This window comes from Rhipicephalus microplus, chromosome 5, assembly GCF_043290135.1.
Source record: "Rhipicephalus microplus isolate Deutch F79 chromosome 5, USDA_Rmic, whole genome shotgun sequence".
In the NCBI taxonomy this organism is placed as follows: domain Eukaryota; kingdom Metazoa; phylum Arthropoda; class Arachnida; order Ixodida; family Ixodidae; genus Rhipicephalus; species Rhipicephalus microplus.
Window position 1 is genome coordinate 92,247,068 of NC_134704.1, and position 21,657 is coordinate 92,268,724.

Consider the following 21,657-nt stretch of genomic DNA (forward strand, 5'->3'; position numbering starts at 1 on the left):
TGAAACAAAACCGCCATTAGTGACGGTTGCGAACAGAGCGATGCGAGCGAACGGAACGTTTTTTTTTTTTTGCTGCAATCGCAGCATGTGAAACAGCCTCTCTTAATTGCACAGAAACGCACACAACACGATCACTTAACTGCACAGGAACGCGCACAACAAGAGAACGCGTCACGACTTCTGCAACAAGCGTTTTATGTTCATTCCATTAATTAAAGAAATTCGGCAGAACCCACGTGCGTGGGAATCGATTTTCTGCGAAGCATGCGGATGTGGTGGTAAAAAACATTTATTTCAGAAAAAGTCTACTAGAGAGTGCCGACGTGGCCCATCAGCGTGCTAGAGTGGCAAGACCCTATTCCGGGACGCCAGTGGAGCTGGAAGCTGCCCGTGCGCACTCCACCAAGGAGCGTTGTGCAGCCAAGGTAGAGCAGCCGAGCAGATGCTCCTCCCAAGCCTCACTAGTTAGGATAGGAAAAGGGGATGAGAAAGGGACGGGATTTACTGGGCACGATGCTACGACGTGATATGTGTCGGCGAGGACATGACAGGTTGAGCAGGTGCCATTGATTTCCGCCAAAAGGGCCTGGCGACCGCCGGACTGATAAAGGTGTTCGTCTGTAGGCGGCGTAGCAGTCGTTCGTCCGCTTTCTCCAAACCGCGTGCGGGGTCCGGGTAGAGGCGGCGCGAAGCCCGGTAATAAGCCAAAATTTCGCGAAAGCGCGTCAGGTTGGTATTGCCAGATTCCGTCTCGGGACATGGAGGGGCAACGGCCCGGACAGGAGAAGCGCGGGCAGCGGCATTTGCCGCCTCGTTGCCGGGCAGGCCCGAGTGGCCTGGGGTCCAGACTATACGAATGGGATGAGGGTTAAAGCGCCAAGAGGCTGCCTGTAGCAGGCTAGCCGCCAGCGGGGCAATGGAACCCTGAAGGTACTGAGAACAGGCCGAGCGCGAGTCCGTCAGGATGGTGCGTGAGGCAGGGTGAGAGGCGGCCAAAGCTATGGCAACCTCTTCAGCGTGCGTTACTGTGTCTGCTCGAAAGGAGAGGCCATCGACGTGTTTGTCCTCTGTAATCACGGCAGCCGTGAAGTGACCCGAGGGGGAGGGACCCGAGATGTCCACGTAGAAAACACCAGGACGATTGGAGTGTCGCGTATGAAGGGCCGCGGCGCGTGCTAGTCTACGGCCAGGATGGAAGTCGGGGTTCATATTACGGGGTAGAGGTTCCACCCATAGCTTTTGACGCCAGAGCTCTGGTACCGGCTGCAGAGGGCCTTGGTCAGATATCGGGTTAAGGCCAAGTCTGTATAGAAGACGGCGCCCTAAAGGCGTCTGCGACAGTAGATGATTTGGTTAACGCGATGAGCTTCGCGCATCTCTGCAAAGGTGTTGTGTACCCCCAGAGCCGCGAATCGGCTGTTTTAAGTTGCAATAGGTAGGTCCAGAGCGCGTTTGTATACTGAACGAAGAAGGACGTCCAGCTGGTGCTCGTGTCGACGACGCAGGCAAAGGTAAGGCAAGGCGTAGAGGACGCGACTGGTCACAAACGCGTGGGCCAATCGGAGGGACTGAGACCCGCGGAGGCCGCCGCGCTTGGTAGAAACTCGCCGTATCATGCGGCTCACCTGTTCGCTGGTGCGTCTGAGGCCTGCTATTCTGCCCTTTGGATCCAAGGACGATGTGAGGTGAAGGCCAAGAACCCGAATATTTCGCACTGACGAGACGGGCCCGGACGGAAGAAAAATTTGAGGCGGCGGTAGCGGAGAAACTGACAGAAGAGCCGATTTAGCTGGAGAGCACTCCAGGTCGCATGAACCTGCGTAGGTGTCCACCAGAAGGGGGGCAGCCTTTTGCAGGCGTTCTTCGATTTGCGCTAAGCAGCTGGTGTTGGTCCAGATTATGATATCGTCCGCATATAGTGCGTGTTGTATTCCCTCGACCTCGCTTAGAAGAGAGGGCAGGTTCATCATCGCCAAGTTAAAAAGCAGAGGAGACAGGACTGCCCCTTGAGGTGTACCCCGCGTGCCTAATAAGTACGGGCCGTGTTCGGTAGAATTAAGGCGAATGAAGGCGGTGCGATGTGATAGAAAGGCGCGAATGTAGTTGAAAGTCTTCTGCGCGCAGTTTGTGGTAGACAGGTTGGTGAGTATAGTGCTGTGTTTGAGGTTGTCGAACGCCCCGCGGAGATCGAGAGCGAGCACGGGTCTATCGTTATGGCGCATAGTAGTCGGCTCTATGATATCGTATTGAAGCTGGAGCAGGACGTCCTGCGCCGACAGATGTGGGCGAAAGCCAAACATCGTGTGGGCAAAGGTCCTCCTGGCCTCCAAGTAGGCGGAAAGGCGTTCGCGAACCATGGTTTCCATGAGTTTGCCTGCGCAAGACGTAAGTGAGATAGGTCTCAGTGCCTCCATACTAACGGACTTTGCCGATTTGGGAATGAATGTCACGACCGATGTGGTCCATTCCGTTGGAAGCGGAGAGCCGTCCCATATCGAATTTATAAGGTGGAGTAGCGAGAGGTGTGCTTGGTAGGGAAGATTTGCCAAGAGCGATACTGTGATTCCGTCGCGTCCAGAGGCCGTGCCCCATCGCATTTTCGTGAGTGCAAATCGTAAATCAGAAAGCGTGTATGGGGCGTCGAGGTCAGTGTTAGGGGCGCCGCAATACGTATATGCTGGGCCTGCGGGATCAATTGTGCGGTTGATGTAGCGGTCACAATGTTCTCGCGCGAGTTCATCTGTAGTGCCCTGAAAGGCATGCAGAACACGGTGGAGCTGGCGTTGCGTTTCTCCCCTGGTGGTGGAGGGATCGAGAAGGCTTCTAAAGAGTCGCCACGCACTCTTAGAGCTCATCTGGTTTGCAGCCTTCGAACAGGTGTCTGCCCAGTTAACATCGGAAAGTTGTGCGGAGTATGCGGCCGCCTCTGCAATGAGCGCCTCAATGGGAGTGCGAAGTTTCTGATTAAGTTTGTTGCGTTTCCAGCGCCTTATAAGCCCGCGGCGAGCGTGCCAAAGATGTAGGAGGTGTGGATTGATTGCAGGAGTCAAATTAGAGGTTGCAAGGGTGCGAGTGTTCGCTTGTTTCATATGGAGAGCGTATGATGCCCACGCTGCATATTCGGTCGAGGAGAGGCCGGCGGGGAATGGTTGCATTCTGAACCGAGTCCAATCGGTGAGACGAGCTTGACCCCAGTCTTGGCGCATTTTCTGCCGCGGTGTGATTGAAATGCGGAGTAAAAAGTGATCGCTGCCTAGGGTTTCGCCTAAATTTTTCCATGTAGCATCGCAGATGTGACGGGTGAGGGAGAGGTCGGGGCATGTGTCTCGCGTGACCGAGTTCCCAGAACGTGTGGGTTGTGCCGGATCGGTAAGAAGCGTCAGGCTCAGCGAGGAAATGAGCTCCTTGAGCCCTCTGCCCAGGGCCTTCTCGTAGTGGTAACCCCAGTGAAGGCTGGGGGCAATAAATTCCCCGACAATCACCAGTGGTTGTCGGGCCGCTGTACGCAGCGCCCGATGGAAGAGATGCGCAAACGAAGCCCTCGCAAGGCGAGGGGGACAGTACACGTTTAGGATATGTATTGATGGTTGGCCCCTCCGCTGAGACAGCACTGATATCATCCAGTAGTCGTAAGGAAGATCCAGATCGAGGTCAATCTGTATTGCCGTGTAAGCTTTATGCACGAGGAGGTATGTGGTGGTGCCGCCTACATAGGAGCAGTATCCAGAAAGGGATGGAGCAGGGCCAGATTCTTGGAGCGCCAAGACGGCCGGCTGAGAGCCAAGTTAGCTGAGGAAAAGGGTAAGATGTGAACGCTTTCTTTCGCCTGTTCCCGAAGCCTCCAGGGTTCCACTGTATGATCTCGAATTTAGACGCAATGTTTGAACGGGACGTACGATTGGTAGCCATCGTGACTGTCTTAGGTTTTATATTTGGTCCTCCATGTCCCGCTCGGAATCCTCAGAGGCAGGGAGGGGCACGGAGGCCAGATTGTCCAACGGCGGGGTGGTGGTAGCCACCTTACGACGACGCCGTGGAGCTGTACCCTCACTGCTCACCGAGCAGGAGCGGGAACGCGATGCCTTGGGTTGAAACTGGGTGATTGCCCAGGCTTGAATAGCCTGGGTAACCTCTACTACTATGCGTTGGACCAAGAAGCTGGTGATGAGGTGATTAATCGAAGCTTCGACGCGCGTGAGGCGTTCCTCTACGCGCGGGGTGCGCTCTTCGCTAGGGAGAGTTTGGTTAGTGGGCAAGAAAACCTGAGGTGCCCCAGGAGCCTCAAGAGCTTCTGGAGTAGATGTGGCAACGGTTCCGAGTGCAGGAGTACACATGGTTGCTTGAACCGGCGGTTTAATGGGAGTGGACTTAGCGCGAGGACTAAGCTTGGACGTAGCTGGCGTAGCCGCCTGGACAGAGGAGGCAATACTGGATGGCCGTGCAGTACACTGTTGTTGGGGTTGAAGTCGCTTATTTAAGAGTTCGAGTTGTTTAGTTAAAAGAGAATTTTGCTTTTGAAGTGCCGCAACTTGCTGGCGAAGGGCCGCAAGTTCGGGAGAAGGAGGATCGACAAAAGGGGGTGAGAGAGGCTTAGAAGCAGCTTTCCCTGCCCAACTGGTCACCTGAGGTACCGCCGCTGGTGCTTCGAGCGGTGGGAATGCTTGAGTGTCGGCGTGGAGTGGTGGAGCCGAATGATGGAGGTTGGTGCTGCTGTCTGGCTGTGACGAACATGAGGTGGTCCCTCGAGGAGATGTTGAGGGCTGCTTGCGTTTCCGATATTTTCGATATTTTGCCGTGCAGCCACTGGTCCCAGTCTCATGGGCGCCGTGGCAGAGAAGGCACTTGGGGTGGCAGTCGTGGGCATTGAGACCTGCAGGTGCGGGGGTTCCACATTTGGCACACTGGGTTGGAGCGGGGTGAGGACACTGAGGTGGTCGATGACCGATGGTACCGCACTTGGTGCAAACAGGGACCGTTTTCTTGTACGCGCGGCTATACGTCGCCACGCAGTGGTAGAAGAGGAAGCTGGGTAACTTCGTGCTCTCGAAAGTCACCACCGCCGCCGCGGAATCTCCGAGTTTGCGGACCGCGAGGATAGTACCTCGTGGCCAATGGAGTTCTGATTTTATCTTCTCCGGGCTTTCAGCAGGGTTTATGTTGATGACGCCCTTGCATGTATCCCCTGGTGCCTTGGCGTGGCCCCGAACGGGCAGCTGCTGATCACCCACTTGCAGCTGGAAGTCCCCAAGGAGTCGCTGTGCCATAGGCAAAATGGTGGTGCTACAGACCAAGATGTTTTGTTCCCAGATCGGTCACACTTCAATTTGCGTGGTAGTCTGGTCGCCGAGGTAGCTGCGGATGGCGTCGCCTGCGTGATCGGCCGGGACGAATGTGCGTGGCTCGCAGGGAACGCGAGGTTTCACTACTACGATGTAGTCGTCGCGAGAGAGGCGAGGAGTTTGACGCGGACGCCACTTGCGTTGCTTCGCTGGCTGCGAGGACGGAGCAGAGGTAGGCACACCACCGGAGGGATGGCGTGCCGGCGTTCCTTGCAAGGCTGGGGAATGGTGGCCCGCTGTGGCGTCTCGTTGTTGTTGAGACGCAGACTTCGATTTTGCTTGCTTGCGTTGCCACAGTCTCACCATGTCGTCGAGGTATTCATCTTCTGATGGCATAGTGTTTTCGGAAGATGAAATCTCCATAGACAGCATTTGGCTTGAGGTAGGATCATAGCCCGTAACCACGTTAGCGGCCGCCATCGCCGGGCTGAGAGCCCTTAGCGAGGCGGCGTTGTAGCCGGGAGTAAAGGACGCCCTCAAGTTGTCAAAACTGGACCCACCTGGACGAAGGTGTTGTCTAGGCGAAGCGGAGAACTTGGCGGTGACGATAAATCCAAGTTTCAGGGGTAGCAAGGTGGATGTCCGCAGAAATAGCAGGAAATCTACGGAGGCGATGTGGAGTGCGTCCGTCACCATCGAGCGCTCACAGCGCCCCCCCCAGCATGCGGAGAGAAGGTGATCTAGTTGAAGTTTTTAAATGTGAAGCATTTCTTAGCGAACTTCGACGACTTTAAGCGTATCTATCTATCTATCTATCTATCTATCTATCTATCTATCTATCTATCTATCTATCTATCTATCTATCTATCTAGCCGCTTAGGACTTTCAGGTGTCCTGGCCGTTTCGATAATGGTATCGATATAAACTTTGTATGGCATAACATCACTGATGAAAATTATATTTTACTAGTCATAACACGAAAGTCATGACATATATGTCAATAATGTCATGATTTACATTTCATTATCCTCCAGCTCCTGTGGTAGCTTCGTTGACATGCAATGTTGCAAACTGGTAGAGTATTTCATGATTGCATGGTGAACACAAGCGACAGACCCTAACATGAAAATCATGACATGCGTGTCATGTAACAACATGACTACATGCCACGCTCTTGATGTGCTCCTGGTCATTTCTCGGGCGTCACATATACCAAGTTTGGCATTACAGAGCGTGAATGGATGACGGAGGTATGTGACTAGTGCAAACATGATAATCATTAGAAGCGTGTCATGTAACAACATGACTACATGCTGAGCTTATGATGCGCTCGCGGCCGTTTCGCTAGCTTCACATGTACCGAACTTGGTATTACGTGACGCGAACGGACGACTTGAGTGAATGACACATTCAAACGTGATAATCAAGACATGCGTGTCTTGTAACAACATGACTAAATGCCACGCAGATGATATGTCAAATGTGGTATTAGATTTACATTGTGGTATTAGCTTCACATATGTCAAATGTGGTATTATGGGACGTCAATAGTTGACGAAGGTATGTGACTGGTGGAAAAATGATAATCATCAGATGCGTGTCATGTGAGAACATGACTAGATGCCACAGTCAAGGCGCCAATACATTTGAACTTGACGCAGCGCGCGTGCTCGCCGGCGTTCATTTCGTCACGTCACGTCGGCGTTGCCACGCCAGGCGCCGGTCCTGCCATATACTCGCAGGCGCACGCCGCACTCCGTTACTTTGACGCATGTGCTCTTCAACACGTCCAGCGTCCCTCAATCACGAAAGGAGGGAGATGCAGTATTGTCTGGGTAACGCATCGGCACAAAATGCAGCATGTCGCATTTCACGCCGGTTGCCATCGGGCCTTGCCGACGGACGCTGGTCACGTTTGGCATCAGACTATGAAGTGCTCGCATTTTGCTTACGTAGCGTCGCTGTGCCCAGCGTGTGCGCGCGACAACGCTACATTGTAGTATATTCAGCCCTTCATGATGCACTTGCAGCCGTTTTGCTAGCTTCAAGTCTATTAAGTTTGGTGTTACATGACGACAATGGATGACGAAATAGATTACTGGTGCAAAGGTGATAACCCTTCACGCGTCCTTCCACTCATCTTTCAATGAATGAGTGCGGTATGTCGTCATGTAAGAACATGACAACCTACCGCACTCCTAGTGTGCCCACGGCCGTTTCGCTAGCTCCACATGTACTAAATTTGGTATCACGGGACGTAAAACGACACATCCAAACATGATTATCATGACATAAAAGTCACGTACGGCATCATTTAGCTCCACCTGGTAACGTTGTGCTGATTTCAAAGTATCAAGATTTCTACTTGTGCTTCGCATATCATCGATTTCCAATGTACGTGGAATCTACCAACTGTTTTTTCTTTTTTGTGTGTTTTCATATATATATATATATATATATATATATATATATATATATATATATATATATATACGTATACATAGGCGGTGAGTGACGCTGACGCCGGTGGCAATATTCCGCCGAGTGTGTCCATAGAATTGCCGCAATAATAAGCGCGCTCAAGACCACACGTTTTCTTTTTGCCATGTGTAAGAGGGAACGGCAATGCGTTCTCGCTGGTGAAATGTGACGTTCTTCGCAGAAAATGAACCAGCCCCGAGGCGAATTGTCCAGAAGCTGCGGCAAAGTCGCATACGCCGACAACAAGCTCCTACTCAGGAGCTGAAAGCGTTGAATGCGATGGCTCAACGTTTACGAAGACAGATAATACCCCGTAGGCGAGACCTCAGGAAGCAGGGACTAACCACTCCGTGGCTACCGTTCACGAGCATCACGTGTTTTACGCGCGGCAACGCGGGCAGTACAGAATCAAACGTCAAGTGGCAAAAGTACCAATAGGCGTTCAGAATACTGTGCAATTTTTTCCTAAAACATAGCCGATGACCCCGAAATCAATGTGCATATAAAGCAAAGGCTAGTAATAAGCCCCCGTACAAGTCCTGCCATAGATAAAGAAGGCAAACATTTATGTATTTACTGCACTAATTCACTCTACAAATACCTATATGTAAAGAAAATTCACATAACCGTCATCTTTACCAACATCAGGATTGATCCTATTGAAGAATCATTTGTTCTACATTTCACGCACTACAAAGCAATAATATTGAGGAGAAAACGGAATGCATATCTCAACACAGCATACTAGTTATGACCAATAAAACATTGCATATGCTGTGCACACACGGTGTCGCAGATTTAAATGCACGAGTGGCTGGGCGATTCAACTCCCCAATGCTGCACCCACTCGTCATGATTAACTTCGTGGAGACGTGTGTTATATTGTTACTGAGAGACAGCGTCACTTGATGACCTCCTAGTGATGTCATAACATCCCAAACTCTGGCGATCTGTGACGCCATCTTGATGTCATATGGCATCACTCACGTTGATGCCGCCTACACGGCATGCTTACGCCTTCGATTGCCACATTTTGAATTCGGTGAAGTATTTTGTTTTAAATTTTTTTCCTTGTAAAGCACAAAATCTGCTTGAAAAATTGTCTTTGAGAGTCTTCGACCATTTTATCACCGAGGTTTTGCCGTTGACCTCACATCCTGCATACGCCACCACGGTGCAAGTCTTTCACATCACTGGTGGCGTTCCTGTTCACTTATTTATAGTTTTACCAGTGTAAGGCTATACACGCATAAACCTATGCCATATCTGGCATTCTTGTAGGCTGCGAATTTACACAGTTTGGCTTTGCTGTGCTATTTCGGAATACAAGAACGAACACTGGTTACGACGGTCATCGTCAGTGCACAAGAACATTCACCTCTCCCCGATCTAGCCGACGTCTGCTCTCGTTCGAAAATTTCGAGGTTACATTGGATTGTTATACCTACTGTCGTGGCGTAGTTTGAATTTGTGGCAATGTAGCATCACGTACAAAAATTATTTTCTATAACAAACGGCGCTCGCCTCATAACGCTTGGTTCAATGAGAAACAAACAGCCGTTACCTCGTATGCATCGATTCCCTCACAGTGTAGCATTTGCTGAAATTATCTGACGGTGTAGTTCATCTCTTAGGTGCATCCCCTCCATCTATACACCAGAACACAGAGAGCTCAGTGTGTGCTGCCATATTGAAAAGCGTGTCGCGCCATCTATTGAAAGTGCGGTAAAGCAACACATTTGCACTGCCACGCGAGCAGACGCTCCGCCCATAAAACGCGTAACTGTACAACCCGAGTCCGGCTGATAAGATGTTGCGCGCTTTTCCTCTCCTAGATGTTTGTGCTGATTACGTGTGAAACATCGAGTAGACCTTCCTCGACAGTCCCGAATGTCTACAGCGCGTGAGTTCCAGACTACGAAAGACACTTCATCAGGTACGTACTATATTGCGATTGAAAGAAACGTGAACAGTGGAATGCTTTCGACTAAGTCGCACTGCGGCGTGCCTTGGCTGTGGCAAGGCAGGATTTGTGCTGTAATAAAGCGTTAACGTAGCGCTGGCATCTCGCTCCAACTTGCGCTCATCCACTGCATGTTTTTATCAATTGCCACTCTTACGGCATTCGTAACATACACGCGTTGCGAAAATTCCAACCAGAACAAGATTTTAAAATGCAACGGTGACGCCGACCGAAAGCACAGATTCTCCTAGTGAGTCAAAGCTTGCCGGAGTTCGATTGAGTTGAAAGCTATGCTTTTCGCGCCGTTCACATCTTTTGCATCGCCATAGTTCACATCTTTTGCATCGCATGCTGCACGCAAATCGCTGCTATAAAGCAGAACAGCTTGCGTCGTGCCAAAGTAAACGAAATAATTAAATTTACTCTCACACCATTACTGAACTCGTATTTTTTCCTACCGATTGCGAATATATCCACTGGCGGCGGAGCTGGACGTTTTTCGTTGCGGATAAAAATCTGTGCAATCAAAAAACACCACCGTACCGATTGCCGCATCGTGTTGGGATTTTCACAAACACTGCTGAGTAATATCTTACTGTTGCGCTGATTGTTTTTGCATCCGAAGACGGTGCAGTGGTACCCAGATGATTTCTTTCAAGCTGGCGCAGCATGAACAGGCGCTTTTCTCACATTTTAAAGTGTCAGTGCCACTGCTTGCCATAATATCGAGGCATGCCTCGGCACTTCAAAACAAATTATGGCGTCTCTGGGAGCGAGAGTATACCGCCGTAGGCGCCTGGGTGCGAGGTAGGCGTGCTCTCGTCTATATGGACTGGCCAAGAAGATATTGTGAGGAACCGGTTTATTCAGCCAGGCTCGAGCTAAATCACGCTGGTGATGATATTTACAGATGAAGAAGATGTACATGTGATGATTATATCAAAGAGAATAAAGAGTCATTCGCTAGTCGCGCTCACACTAATTCCCCCGCGCGTGGAAAGCGGCCACCTGGTCGCTTGGCAGCATTATGAAATGCGTCGCGCATAAGGCTTGAAACGAGATACGTGCACTATCTTTGTTCCTCGGCAACGATGATCAGGACTAGCGCTAAGAGGAGAAACGTGGTAATTGACAGGAGCTGTCTGTTCGACCACCGTGTACGGCCCAATGAAGCTACTGATGAATTTGTCGCATAGGCCGGGGACGCGTAGTGGAGTCCATAGAAGAACTTCGTCACCAGAGGAAAAACTCAAAACACGGCGAGACGAGTCGTAGCGAGATTTGCGAGTGTCTTGAGAGAGGCCGGTGTTAACACGGGTCTGGTGACGGCAGTGTGCGAGACAAGATGGGAATTCTTCAGAGAAAGGAGCCGTCCAGGGTGCAGGCGCCGAAAGGAAAGAGACATCCAGAGTGCTCGGCGAGCGACCATGGACGAGAAAAAATGGAGAAAAGCCGGTAGTGCGTTGAGCAGCCGTATTATAGGCGAATGTCATGAAGGGTAGAATTGCATCCCAATTCATGTGGTTGGGTGAATGTACATGACGATCATGTCCGATAGGGTTCGATGAAACCGTTCAGCCAATCCGTTGGTCTGCGGGTGGTAGCTAGAAGTGGTCTTATGAACAGTGTTCGAGGCACGCAAAACTTGCTCGACAATGGAAGAGAGGAAGACTTTGACACGATCACTCAGGAGAATGCGTGGAGCTCCATGACGCAAAAAGATGTGGCGAAGAAAGAAATCGGCGATCTCAGTGGCAGTCCCAGATTGTATAGAAGCTGTTTCTGCGTAGCGGGTAAGTTGGTCGACGGCCGTGACAATCCAGCGATTCCCATTGGATGATATAAAAAGAGGGCCATACAAGTCGATTCCAACGACTTCAAAAGGTGAGGCGGGACAACGAAGAGGTTGCATTAGGCCAGCCGGAGCAGTTGTCGGTCGTTTTCGCCGTTGGCAATGGACACAGGAGGCGACGTACTTAGCGACGGGTGAAGAGAGGCCAGGCCAAAAACAATGACATCGTATTTTGTCGTAAGTCTTGTGATAGCCTTGATGAACGGCGGTTGGATCATCATGAAAGGCTTCCAGAACTTCACGTTGCAGAGAACGTGGGATGACGGGTACCCACTTGTTGCCATCGATGTGGTAAATGTAGCGACATAAAGCATCACCGACAAGTTAAATTGTTTAAGTTGTCGACAGAGTCTGGCGTTTGGAGGAGTAGTAGAGCCGGTCAAGCGGTCAACAATGGTGCGGCAGTATGGGTTGACACGTTGTTGTGAAACAACGATGGATAGGGTAGCAGGTGATGAACTTAACGCTGCGATTGGAGGGGTGCTGCCGTTTTGGAGTATCGATGGTGAGTGGCTTCCGCTGGGCAAAGGACAGCGCGACAGAGCATCAGCATCTTGATGCTTCTTCCCAGATCTGTAGGCGGAATCGAAATCGTACTCCTGCAAGCGAAGCGCCCAGCGACCGAGGTGACCCGATAAGTTTTCAGCGATGAAAGCCAGCATAGGGCGTTATTGTCGGTCATGACGGTAAAATGACGGCCGTGAAGATATGGTCGGAACCTTCGCACTGCCCAAACAACAGCAAGGCACTCCTGCTCTGTGATAGTGTAGTTCTTTTCTGGAGCGGTAAGAACACTACTTGCGTAAGCAACGACCCAGCACCTCCCCCACTTGTGAGGAACCGGTTTATTCAGCCAGGCTCGAGTTAAATCACGCTGGTGATGACATTTACAGATGAAGAAGATGTACAGGTGATAATGATATCAAAGAAAATAAAGAGTCATTCGCTTGTCGCGCTCACAATATATACGATCAAAACGAAAGGACGCGATGTCTTATCAGCCATTTAGCGTGCCATGCGCTGAACTCGGTATTCTAGGACCGAACTGCATGTCTTATCACCACCACAGGGTTGTCGTAGTCCATACCTAGGGCCGTACGTCTAGATTTTTTTGGTCCTAGGGCCATCATAGTTTCTATTATTGCACCGGCTCGCGTTACTGCGACCTTATTCACATACTCCCGCAAAATGAGCCGGAAGTAAAGCATGCCTTAACGACAAGGATTCAATGCTTTCCACGGGGACAGGAGTTCCCCAAAAAGTCTTTGCCTGAAGTCTCAAATACACAATATTTTCAAGTGGTTGCTGCTGCCACACGCTGTGTACACCACCCATCGCGTGCTTACCGCCATGGCTAGTGAAAAAGCAACTCTATAAAGTTAGCATCTTTTCATTTCTCCAAGACCCTGTGTCTTTGTATGTGATATGATTGCAGTGCATGGACAGGTGTCTGTGCACTATTATTTGTCTTCAAACCAAAGTATTACACCAAAGCGTCATACGAATTAGCTATCACCATTTCAAACCAAGGTTTCGCTTTTATTCTGTGAATGTGAGACTCTCAACTAAACCGCAGTTGCTTTCAAAATATGTCTATTTTTTTTCCTTTTGTTGTTTCATTCTGTGTGAAGATGCCACAGTCATTCAGTGTTAGCATATATTCGCAGTTAAAACGTGACCGCAGTTGAAAATCGCAACAGCGCCTCCCGTTTGTATTCTGGGTTTGGAAAATAAAGCTCTATTGTCAGTATTAACTATAGAGTACTTTAAACGGGTGTTTCAGGGGCCTCACTTCGTAGCTGCTGCCTTTCAATAAAGTTACGCTACTTCTTACCTAATATGCTCTCTATAGATATTTTCGATAATAGTATTCCATAACACTGTTGCTTCGAAAGGACCATGCCTTTCAACTTAGGCTTGTAGGCAAATGCCTATAGGTGTTAGCGTATTGCAAAAAAAATTGCCACAGCACAAGAAAAGGCGCCAAGACTAGGGCTTGGCAACATCTCTTTTGTTGTCATTCGTTAAAAGGTCGTTCAACACACGCAGCAAATATGGTAACAACGTCATTAATGCATCTACAATGCCAGCATTTTACCAGCCATGGCACGAGCATTTTTTGTTATGCCTAGGTAATGTTCCCAGTGGGCAATTCAATATAAAAATGGTCTTGATGGTCGCTGTTTCGGTAATTTTTGGGTGTAGTCGTGATTAACGATGGAAATTGTAAGCTTTCGGTAGGAATTTTTGTCGGGCACACCTCGCGCTTTCAATCAACGACAACTGGAGAGAGCTTTAGAAACAATGTAACAATGTTACTGCGCCGTATTCGTCATAGCATTCCAGAGCTTTCGGTTCAGATAGAGCAGGTGCAAGGTTTTTCCTGAAGTAAATAGACGTTGAAAGTCCCCGTTTATCGATGATAAGAATGAACGTTTGATTGCGTGAGCAGTTATGCAATATTATCATTGGGCTGAGGCGGAATCGTCTATATACGCCCTAAAATATTTAGGCAACAAAAAAAAGCATGCTTATTGCTTTCACTTTTGAAATTCGCCTGTAATAATGTAGTTCATTCAATGCACTCAATACATTCCGGAAAAATAATAGGACACTGTCGTAAGCCTGCTGTACATAACCATCTAGAAAATATTTAGGTCACTTTGACTAAACATCACGAGTTTGAACGAATAAGTTGAACACATCTGCAGCTGCGACAAGCTGAACTTTCCGCACGTTTTCGAGTATGGTTGGTGCATTTCTCTCTGGCGAGAACCATGTAATCTTTCTGTTTTGAACAAAAGCAATGGATGTGCCTGGCTAGGCGCTACACCAAGGTTTGGCTTAGTGTTCTTGAAAAGCATGGTTGAGGAACATTGGCGGTAAACGTGTCCAACGGACGAATCGTTAGACAAAAAGAAACAAGCAAAAGTTTTCTAATTAGCCTTGTATCTAACGGCTTTGGAGCTCAAACATATCTAACTACTAACAATATGTTCATGCGGGAAATAGGAATGCGTTGTAAAAAAAGTCCTATGCAAAAAAATGAAATAAAAACGAATGTGCATGTGCGTAGACTGTAAACAAAAGGCATTGTCCATGAGCATGGACGCTCGCGTAAAAGCGTGCGCAAAACCGTTACGGCACGCCAACGTGGCAAGTCGGGATCTAGCTGATTGTCTCTAGATATGCATTGTATATTTTTTGCGTGTGAAAGAGTTATGACCGACCCTTTACGCAGGTTTAGCACTTCTGATAGGAAAATAAAGAATAGGTGATAAATTAACGCTTTTTCGTCTCAGTATCCACCAAGAACAGCAGTCATTGCTCATCGAAAAATAAAGAAGGAAAAAAAACCTGAGAAATTTATTGCTCTTTTTGTTATCATGGAAACAAGCATTGTAAGCAGGAGGCATTGCGAGAAAGGCATTGTTTACACGTGTTCACTCGTGTATGATTGTGTGCCCTAGACGTTGTCCACCCGTCGTGATATATATAGGCGGCCGTAGAGTTAGAAATTTCACTTTTCTTTGGGCAGTCACAGAGGAGACGCCAAGAAAACCACAGCCATGAAGGCCTTTGTTGCAATCACGCTCTTGTCTGCAGGTAAGAGACTCTGCTTTTAACTTTAGAACCAGTTTAATTATCCTATATGCTACTTTTGCTTTAAGGCCAACATATAAAGATAAATCATAACGTACGAGACCTGTGGTCCGTTTTCACAGCGACAAAGTACACACTACATAACCAGGTGAACACATCAAAATTTTGTCACGATGTGTGCATCTCATGAAAACAAAATGTTAGCCTCACTTACCCCATGCCACTTGTTCACTCAGCCTGCAAGTATGGAGAAACATAAAGGAAGCTTGTTTTGGGAGGTTTATATTTACGTTTACATATATTTTTCCCAGTTTGAGTTATAGAATGAGCTTTCATATCGAAACTTGCATTTGCAACTGATAGCTACTGCAAGCTTTATTATTTCCCGGAATACGTCAATCGAGCTTCATTACTTTTGCACATATATAAGCAGTGCAGATAGAACCTCATCCTCTAGGAGATACCGTGAGCTCCTGAACATGAGGCCAAAATAATGTCGGTCAAGTGGAGGTTCAGAGCTCATATGTTGTCAGAAACGATTTTCGATTGCCATAAGTACTAATGATTGATACTTTTCCAGTTCTAAGGTAAAGCTCCTCGCTATATAAAAAAGGAGCAGAAGGTCAGCTGTGATTGCTGATTAAACCACACCTTTTTGCTGCCAACGAATACGCCATTCGTTCAAGTATAAATAGATTCCGTTCAGTGATAACCTTCTCAGTGATAACCTACGACCTCAGTAGTTGACAGTTCTTGCAGATCGCGTCCGCTGGTCATGGCTGTTGCAGGAGAGCACTGTTCTAGAGTACACGAAAACCGCAAACTTACCACTTTCTGTGAAAGATATTCTCTATTGTATTTGGAGCACCGGAAGGGTTTCAAGTACTAATACACATATTTACATTTATACATAAAGAAGGACATGGTGCGTACGTAATACCTTAAAGTCATCTTTGGACAAAAAGCAGCAAGAGGTTTAGGGCATATGCTAGAGCAAAAAAAGAACAACTATTGAATTTATTATAAATATAGCGATAAGTTCAAAAAGCAGCCTAAAAACTTCGTTGAAGAAGTGAAACGACTTTGTCAAGTAATACGGACTATCTCTCAAGGGAAGTTCCCATTGAAGAAAAGTATGTGGACAAGTTACGGCAAGAAACTGCAACAATGAGTACGCTTTCAACAAGAATAGTGATTTCTTGGTTTGACTGGAAGAATGATGTAGATTAGGTTTAGAATTATCTGATTCACCCTGGAGAAGCGATATTTGTTTTTTTTTTATTTTGTGGTTGTGAACTTCAACTCTGTGCAGAACCCTGGATCACACATTTAACTTCCCAAAATCTACGGCAATAAAAAAAAAACATCCCAAGTATTCTGAATGAAGCTAGGGGACGTTATATATAAAAAATAGAAAACAAGACGTCAAAATCTCTGCCACACCACACACCATGTCACCCTTTCAAAAAAAAAACAGAATTAGGACATGCGTTCCGGCAAACTTCGCAGCTAAAGAAACAGGAAGAAATCAGAAATACTAAGGCTGAAGTGTTGATATAGATGACGCACTTTCTAAACAAGACAATTGTAATCCTCTGAGCGCAGTGCGCATGTATACGTTCTAGCGAACGTATAATCGCAATGACTTTTCGGCATCGCAATTGTTCTGCCTTGTGTGTGTTAATTTCTTCCGAATTCCTAAAGTGCCCTCCAACCTTACAAATCTTATGACTAATGCAAATTTTTTTAACGCCAGGGATCACATTCCATCTCATGACATACTGTTTGAACACTTCGTGGTACAGCGGCTTAGTATTCTTGCAGTGAGTTTCGGCTGTCATAATCATCTATGCGTACTGCTGCTTATAAAATCATTTTTACGATTGTCATCGCATACTTCGTCTTCATGCAGTATTTTGGTTTGACTTTTATCCCTCGATCAAGATGACCCAGAACTGTGTCATTGCGTACGTAATATTATAGATCTCAGCCAGAATTTCGCACACTCCAGCATTCTTGTGCTGCGTAGATAACATGGCCGCCACAAGCTGCTGTCACGTGCAGGCACCAAACTCTACAGTGGAATTAACTTAAACATTAGGAATACTAATGTACCAATAAATTATGCTAAAAGTCACGAAGGGAATTTAAAGAAAAAATTACAGAAATGCTTTAAATAAAGGCGCTCGCTGATGTAGCTTCTGTGTACTGCTTCCGGAACACTTGTCGGGACGAGAACAAAAGGAAGAAAGTTCTGACTATGTAAAATGACTCCCTTGAATCAATTCGTGCTTGACGAGTTCGAAAAAGAAATTTCAGGCAATCGATCCTTGTGGCACTGAACACTGGTGCAGAGTTGATTTGTTGATTCCTTGGAAAAGTGCTATATGGCTCCATGAAGGAATCATACCATCAAGATTTCCGCGAAATAGTACATTCACTCACACATTTTTTATTCCTTTGATGAAACAAGCCAGCTAAAAACAGTAATCTATTTCGGCAAGTGATGCATGTTAGCGTATTTTGAAATTTCTACAATAATTTTAAAGGTTCTTGGCAAAAACAGGTTCCTTTAAATGCAGTATGCGGTACAGAATTAATTACATCTTCTGGATTTCTTTTGCCTAGGCCTAACTACTCGGGAAAAACTACCGTACCTCGCAAAGCAGCCGTATCTGTATAGATGTATAATAATCGATAACAACCTGCTTTGAAAGCTACACTAGTCTCGCAAAGCTGCAATTAAATTCCGTTCTCGTCGCAATTTCTTCGATCTGCACCAAAATTAGCATTGCATCATGAAGCTTTATAATAATTGTGCGGGTTTAGCCTTCCCAAAACATGAAATTACTACGGGAGGCACCACAGTGGACAGCTACAAAAATTTTGAACACCGGGGTTCTCTAAAGTCCTACTAAATCTAAACGCACGGGCGCTAAGTGTTTTCTCCTTCATCGGAAATGCGGTCGCTGCGGCTGGGATTTGATACCACGACTTTCGAGTCGGCAGTCGAGTGCCATAACCACTAGATCACCATGGCGAGTCTTCATCGATATAAAGGTGAAGTCCTTGAAATGCTCCGCAACTGTGGAGAAGGCCAATATTGCTCTATAGTCATGGGCACTAATGCAATTAGGAAAAATTCGCTAAATTTTTCAAATGATTTCTTCATTTGCAGCCTCCCTGGCTTACGGTGCGTCTCTAAAGGCCGAGCTTGGCTCCGCGAGCAGCGGCACTGCTTTGGGTGGTGGTCTTGGTGGAGGACTTGGAGCTGGACTCAACGGTGCTGGTCCACTTGGAGGTAATCTGGTTGGAGGACTTCGAGGAGGCCCTAGTTTGGGTCCCAGCAGTCTCGGGTCCAGCGGAAACAGATTTGCCTTTGGAAGTGCTGGAGCTGGAGCATTAGCTGGTGGGCTTGGCTTTGCATCTGGTGCCCCTGTTGGTGTACATGGATCTAGACAAGGTGCAAGCTCCGTACGTCAAGGAGCAGCTGGAGCCGCAGGTTTCCATGGAAACTTCTACCCTGGAGGATATGCTGCATATGGCCCCGTCGGCGGTTACGGCAGTTACTACTACCCTGGACCTTACGGATTCGGAGGATTCGGTGATGACTACGCACTCGGCGGCTTTGGTGACTACTACGGTGGCTGGCCCGGCTACGGAGGCTACGGTTATGGCTTCCCCGGCTTCGGCTATGGCTGGGGCGTCGGCAGTGGTTATGGCATCAGCCAGCAGCGTAACTTGCGCGGTTCCCGCTCTAGTGGCGCAAGTTCCGCCAGGGGCGCTTCTGCTTCATCTGCCAGGTATGAGGGCTACAATGCCGCTGTATTAACCAAATGTTTCTAAACCATCGTTTAATCTGTGTTTACGTATCATAACTGTTCAAACCCACACAAAAATTTACGAGCATCAAGTCTTGTACGAAATCATTGGGGGATATACGTTTTGCAGAAGAATAGTTGCTGTAGCACCACTAGAAAAAGTGATTCATTTGTCAGTGTAAAAAGCTTTACCGCTATAGATACGCAATGAAACTTGCTGAATAAATAAATAGGAGATGTTTTACGAATCATACACACCCGCTGTTACGCTGGGATTTCAATTCACAAGATTCGTAGTTTTAGAATGTAACTCATATATTGTTATTTAGGTGCGCCATGCTAGAGCATGAGTTAGTGCATGCATATTATCGGGCACCATACGGCCTGCCGCACATTGTTGGTGAATTTTCCTACAAAAAGACAGAAAACACTCGTATTTTATTATATTATTATATTATATTATTATATTATATTATTATAATATATATTTAAAATATATTGTTACTTAATCTCTGAGTAGTTTAATTGTGCATTTTATTGTTTACTGGCTTCACCATCATTTGTGGGCAGTGTAATCTTCAGCAGTCTGCGGGAAAATTTCGCAGAAATGATAATATCAGATCAACACGATCAAAAAAAAACGGCGTTAACATTGCGGAGCGAAAGGACAAGAAATTTCTGCACTATATTCTGCCACTAAATTCATATTCGCATGTCCTGCAACTAGCTGGACTACTATATCACAGAATCACCATAACACGTGTTCTGGTAGCATGTCATTACGCACAAATGAAGCAAGGCCATGACATATTTTTGTGCCCCTGCAAGTCGACCGCGAATAAAGTATAAGCGCAACTAGTAGTTCATCTGGCATTCAGGTATGGGCACGGGCTTGCACACACAAAAGGACCAGACTTCCATTACGAGGGCCGACGTGCTAGTGTTTATTGAGCAATGAAGTCTCATTGCCCCAGAGTAATTTATTAATGACGCAATCCAAAGCCGATCCAGGCACCGGGAAGTCAAGGTTGTAACTTACCTATGTCTAGAGTTACCATGTTTCAAAACACTGCAATTACAATTTAGCTTAAAATTTATTGAGTCATTAACCTGGTTTCATTGCGTCTTATGAACACGGGTTGGCTCGCGTTGCATTTTTAACACAAAAATAGGAAAAACATTTCGCGCTCTCTAAGCAAATGCTACTACAGCTTTCCATAAGGCAAATGTTGGTATGACTGCGAGCATCTTCTCCTCAGAAAATCTACGAACATTTTTTTTCAGAAATAATTATTTACATTTTTTCAGTGTCTACTAGCATTTCGATGTGTTCAGCAACATTGTCCTTGTGGACGTATCTGATATACTTGAAACTAAAAGCTCCTTCATTACAGCTTATAATGCAAAACTACTGCAGAGTTTGTATGTCGGAATACCGACAGTTCACTGAATCATTTCAATGTGCCATTTCCTTTTGTTTTGTATCCCTTGTCTAGGTCGGCTTCCAGTTCAAGCAGCCAATAATCAGCAACTGCTATCACATCTTGGGCCTTACCAACAGTGGTGAGAAAACGATATACGCTTTACCCCGTCTAAAATGCATCGCCTTTTCGAAAGTCACGGAAGCTCAGCGTGCTATTTCGAAAAACTTAAAATGTGTACAGTGTACAACAACTTTGTATCCTGATCCTAAATCAAAAATTATGAACGACAAAGTTTTTTTTCATACGGGCACATATGCTAAACCTTCTGAGACAAATTGATGGCAAAGTGATAACAGTTAGTCTTTCAAATATGAAATAATTTACAATAAATTTGAGTTTTTCTGCGTAATTGTGTATCACTACAAAATTACTCCTCTAAAAGGCGGACATGCATTACGTATATATAAATATCTATTTTCTGTTGCAGTGTCCTGCGCTGACTGCTCCGGTTTTCTCAACAATGTCATGCGATCGCAATAAAACGAAATCTCGCTGCTTCCCGTCACTATTTGAATCAAAATAAAACAAATTACAAGCCGGAAATTGAACTCTCACTGCCTCAACCTTTTCCAAGTGTTCATTTTTTTGCAGAGGCGCTAGACCGGTGTCTTACGTTATTATTCTCTTACGGAGCTGTATTTGCTTATATATTAGGTTATCACACCCAACAATAGAGTTCCTACTGCAACCAGTGGACTTTGAATAGTGTTTGCATATTCGCACGTTCAAGCAACCAACACGCACATACGTTGCTCGGTACTTTATGCTAGTGTTTTGTAATCCACTTTTAAAGTATGCTTCTCGCCGATAAATTCTTCGGTGATATGCATTGATTATATATATAGGGACAACAGACCTTTTCGCTCTGAAATATGACATACAAGATTTACACGGCAATAATAATAAAACTACCAGAACGGAATACATAATATGAAATTGCTGCGTCCTTTTTCGTAGCTCGAAAATGCTAATGCAGGAATAATTTGGCTGCAACAGTTTCTTGGAAGGTAAACTATGCTCGGTTTTCATTTTCTGGTATTTCAGCATACCTGCACATGACGAACGTTCATACGCGCATACCCAGATCTCCTAATTATTGCAAGATGGGCTTCTTGTTTCTTTTTAAATATTGCTACCACATATTTAATTTAGGTATGTGCACTTGGGTAGCGGG

At 46.7% G+C, this 21,657-nt stretch overlaps 1 protein-coding gene across 1 annotated transcript; it reads left to right on the plus strand.

Moving 5' to 3' along the window:
• The first annotated feature begins 15,022 nt into the window (after positions 1-15,022).
• On the plus strand, positions 15,023-21,026 carry LOC142817863 (uncharacterized). The gene is made up of 4 exons (XM_075895748.1): positions 15,023-15,181; positions 18,357-18,981; positions 20,496-20,562; positions 20,911-21,026. Exons 1-3 carry the CDS (start codon positions 15,145-15,147, stop codon positions 20,521-20,523), a joined length of 690 nt encoding a protein of 229 aa, XP_075751863.1. The 5' UTR covers positions 15,023-15,144; the 3' UTR covers positions 20,524-20,562; positions 20,911-21,026.
• Positions 21,027-21,657: the final 631 nt, after the last annotated feature.

Coding starts and splice junctions, on each gene's coding strand:
- LOC142817863 (XM_075895748.1), top strand. CDS start 15,145: ATGAAGGCCTTTGTTGCAATCACGCTCTTGTCTGCAG. Junction 15,182..18,356: donor AATCACGCTCTTGTCTGCAG/GTAAGAGACTCT, acceptor CTTCATTTGCAG/CCTCCCTGGCTTACGGTGCG. Junction 18,982..20,495: donor GCTTCTGCTTCATCTGCCAG/GTATGAGGGCTA, acceptor TCCCTTGTCTAG/GTCGGCTTCCAGTTCAAGCA.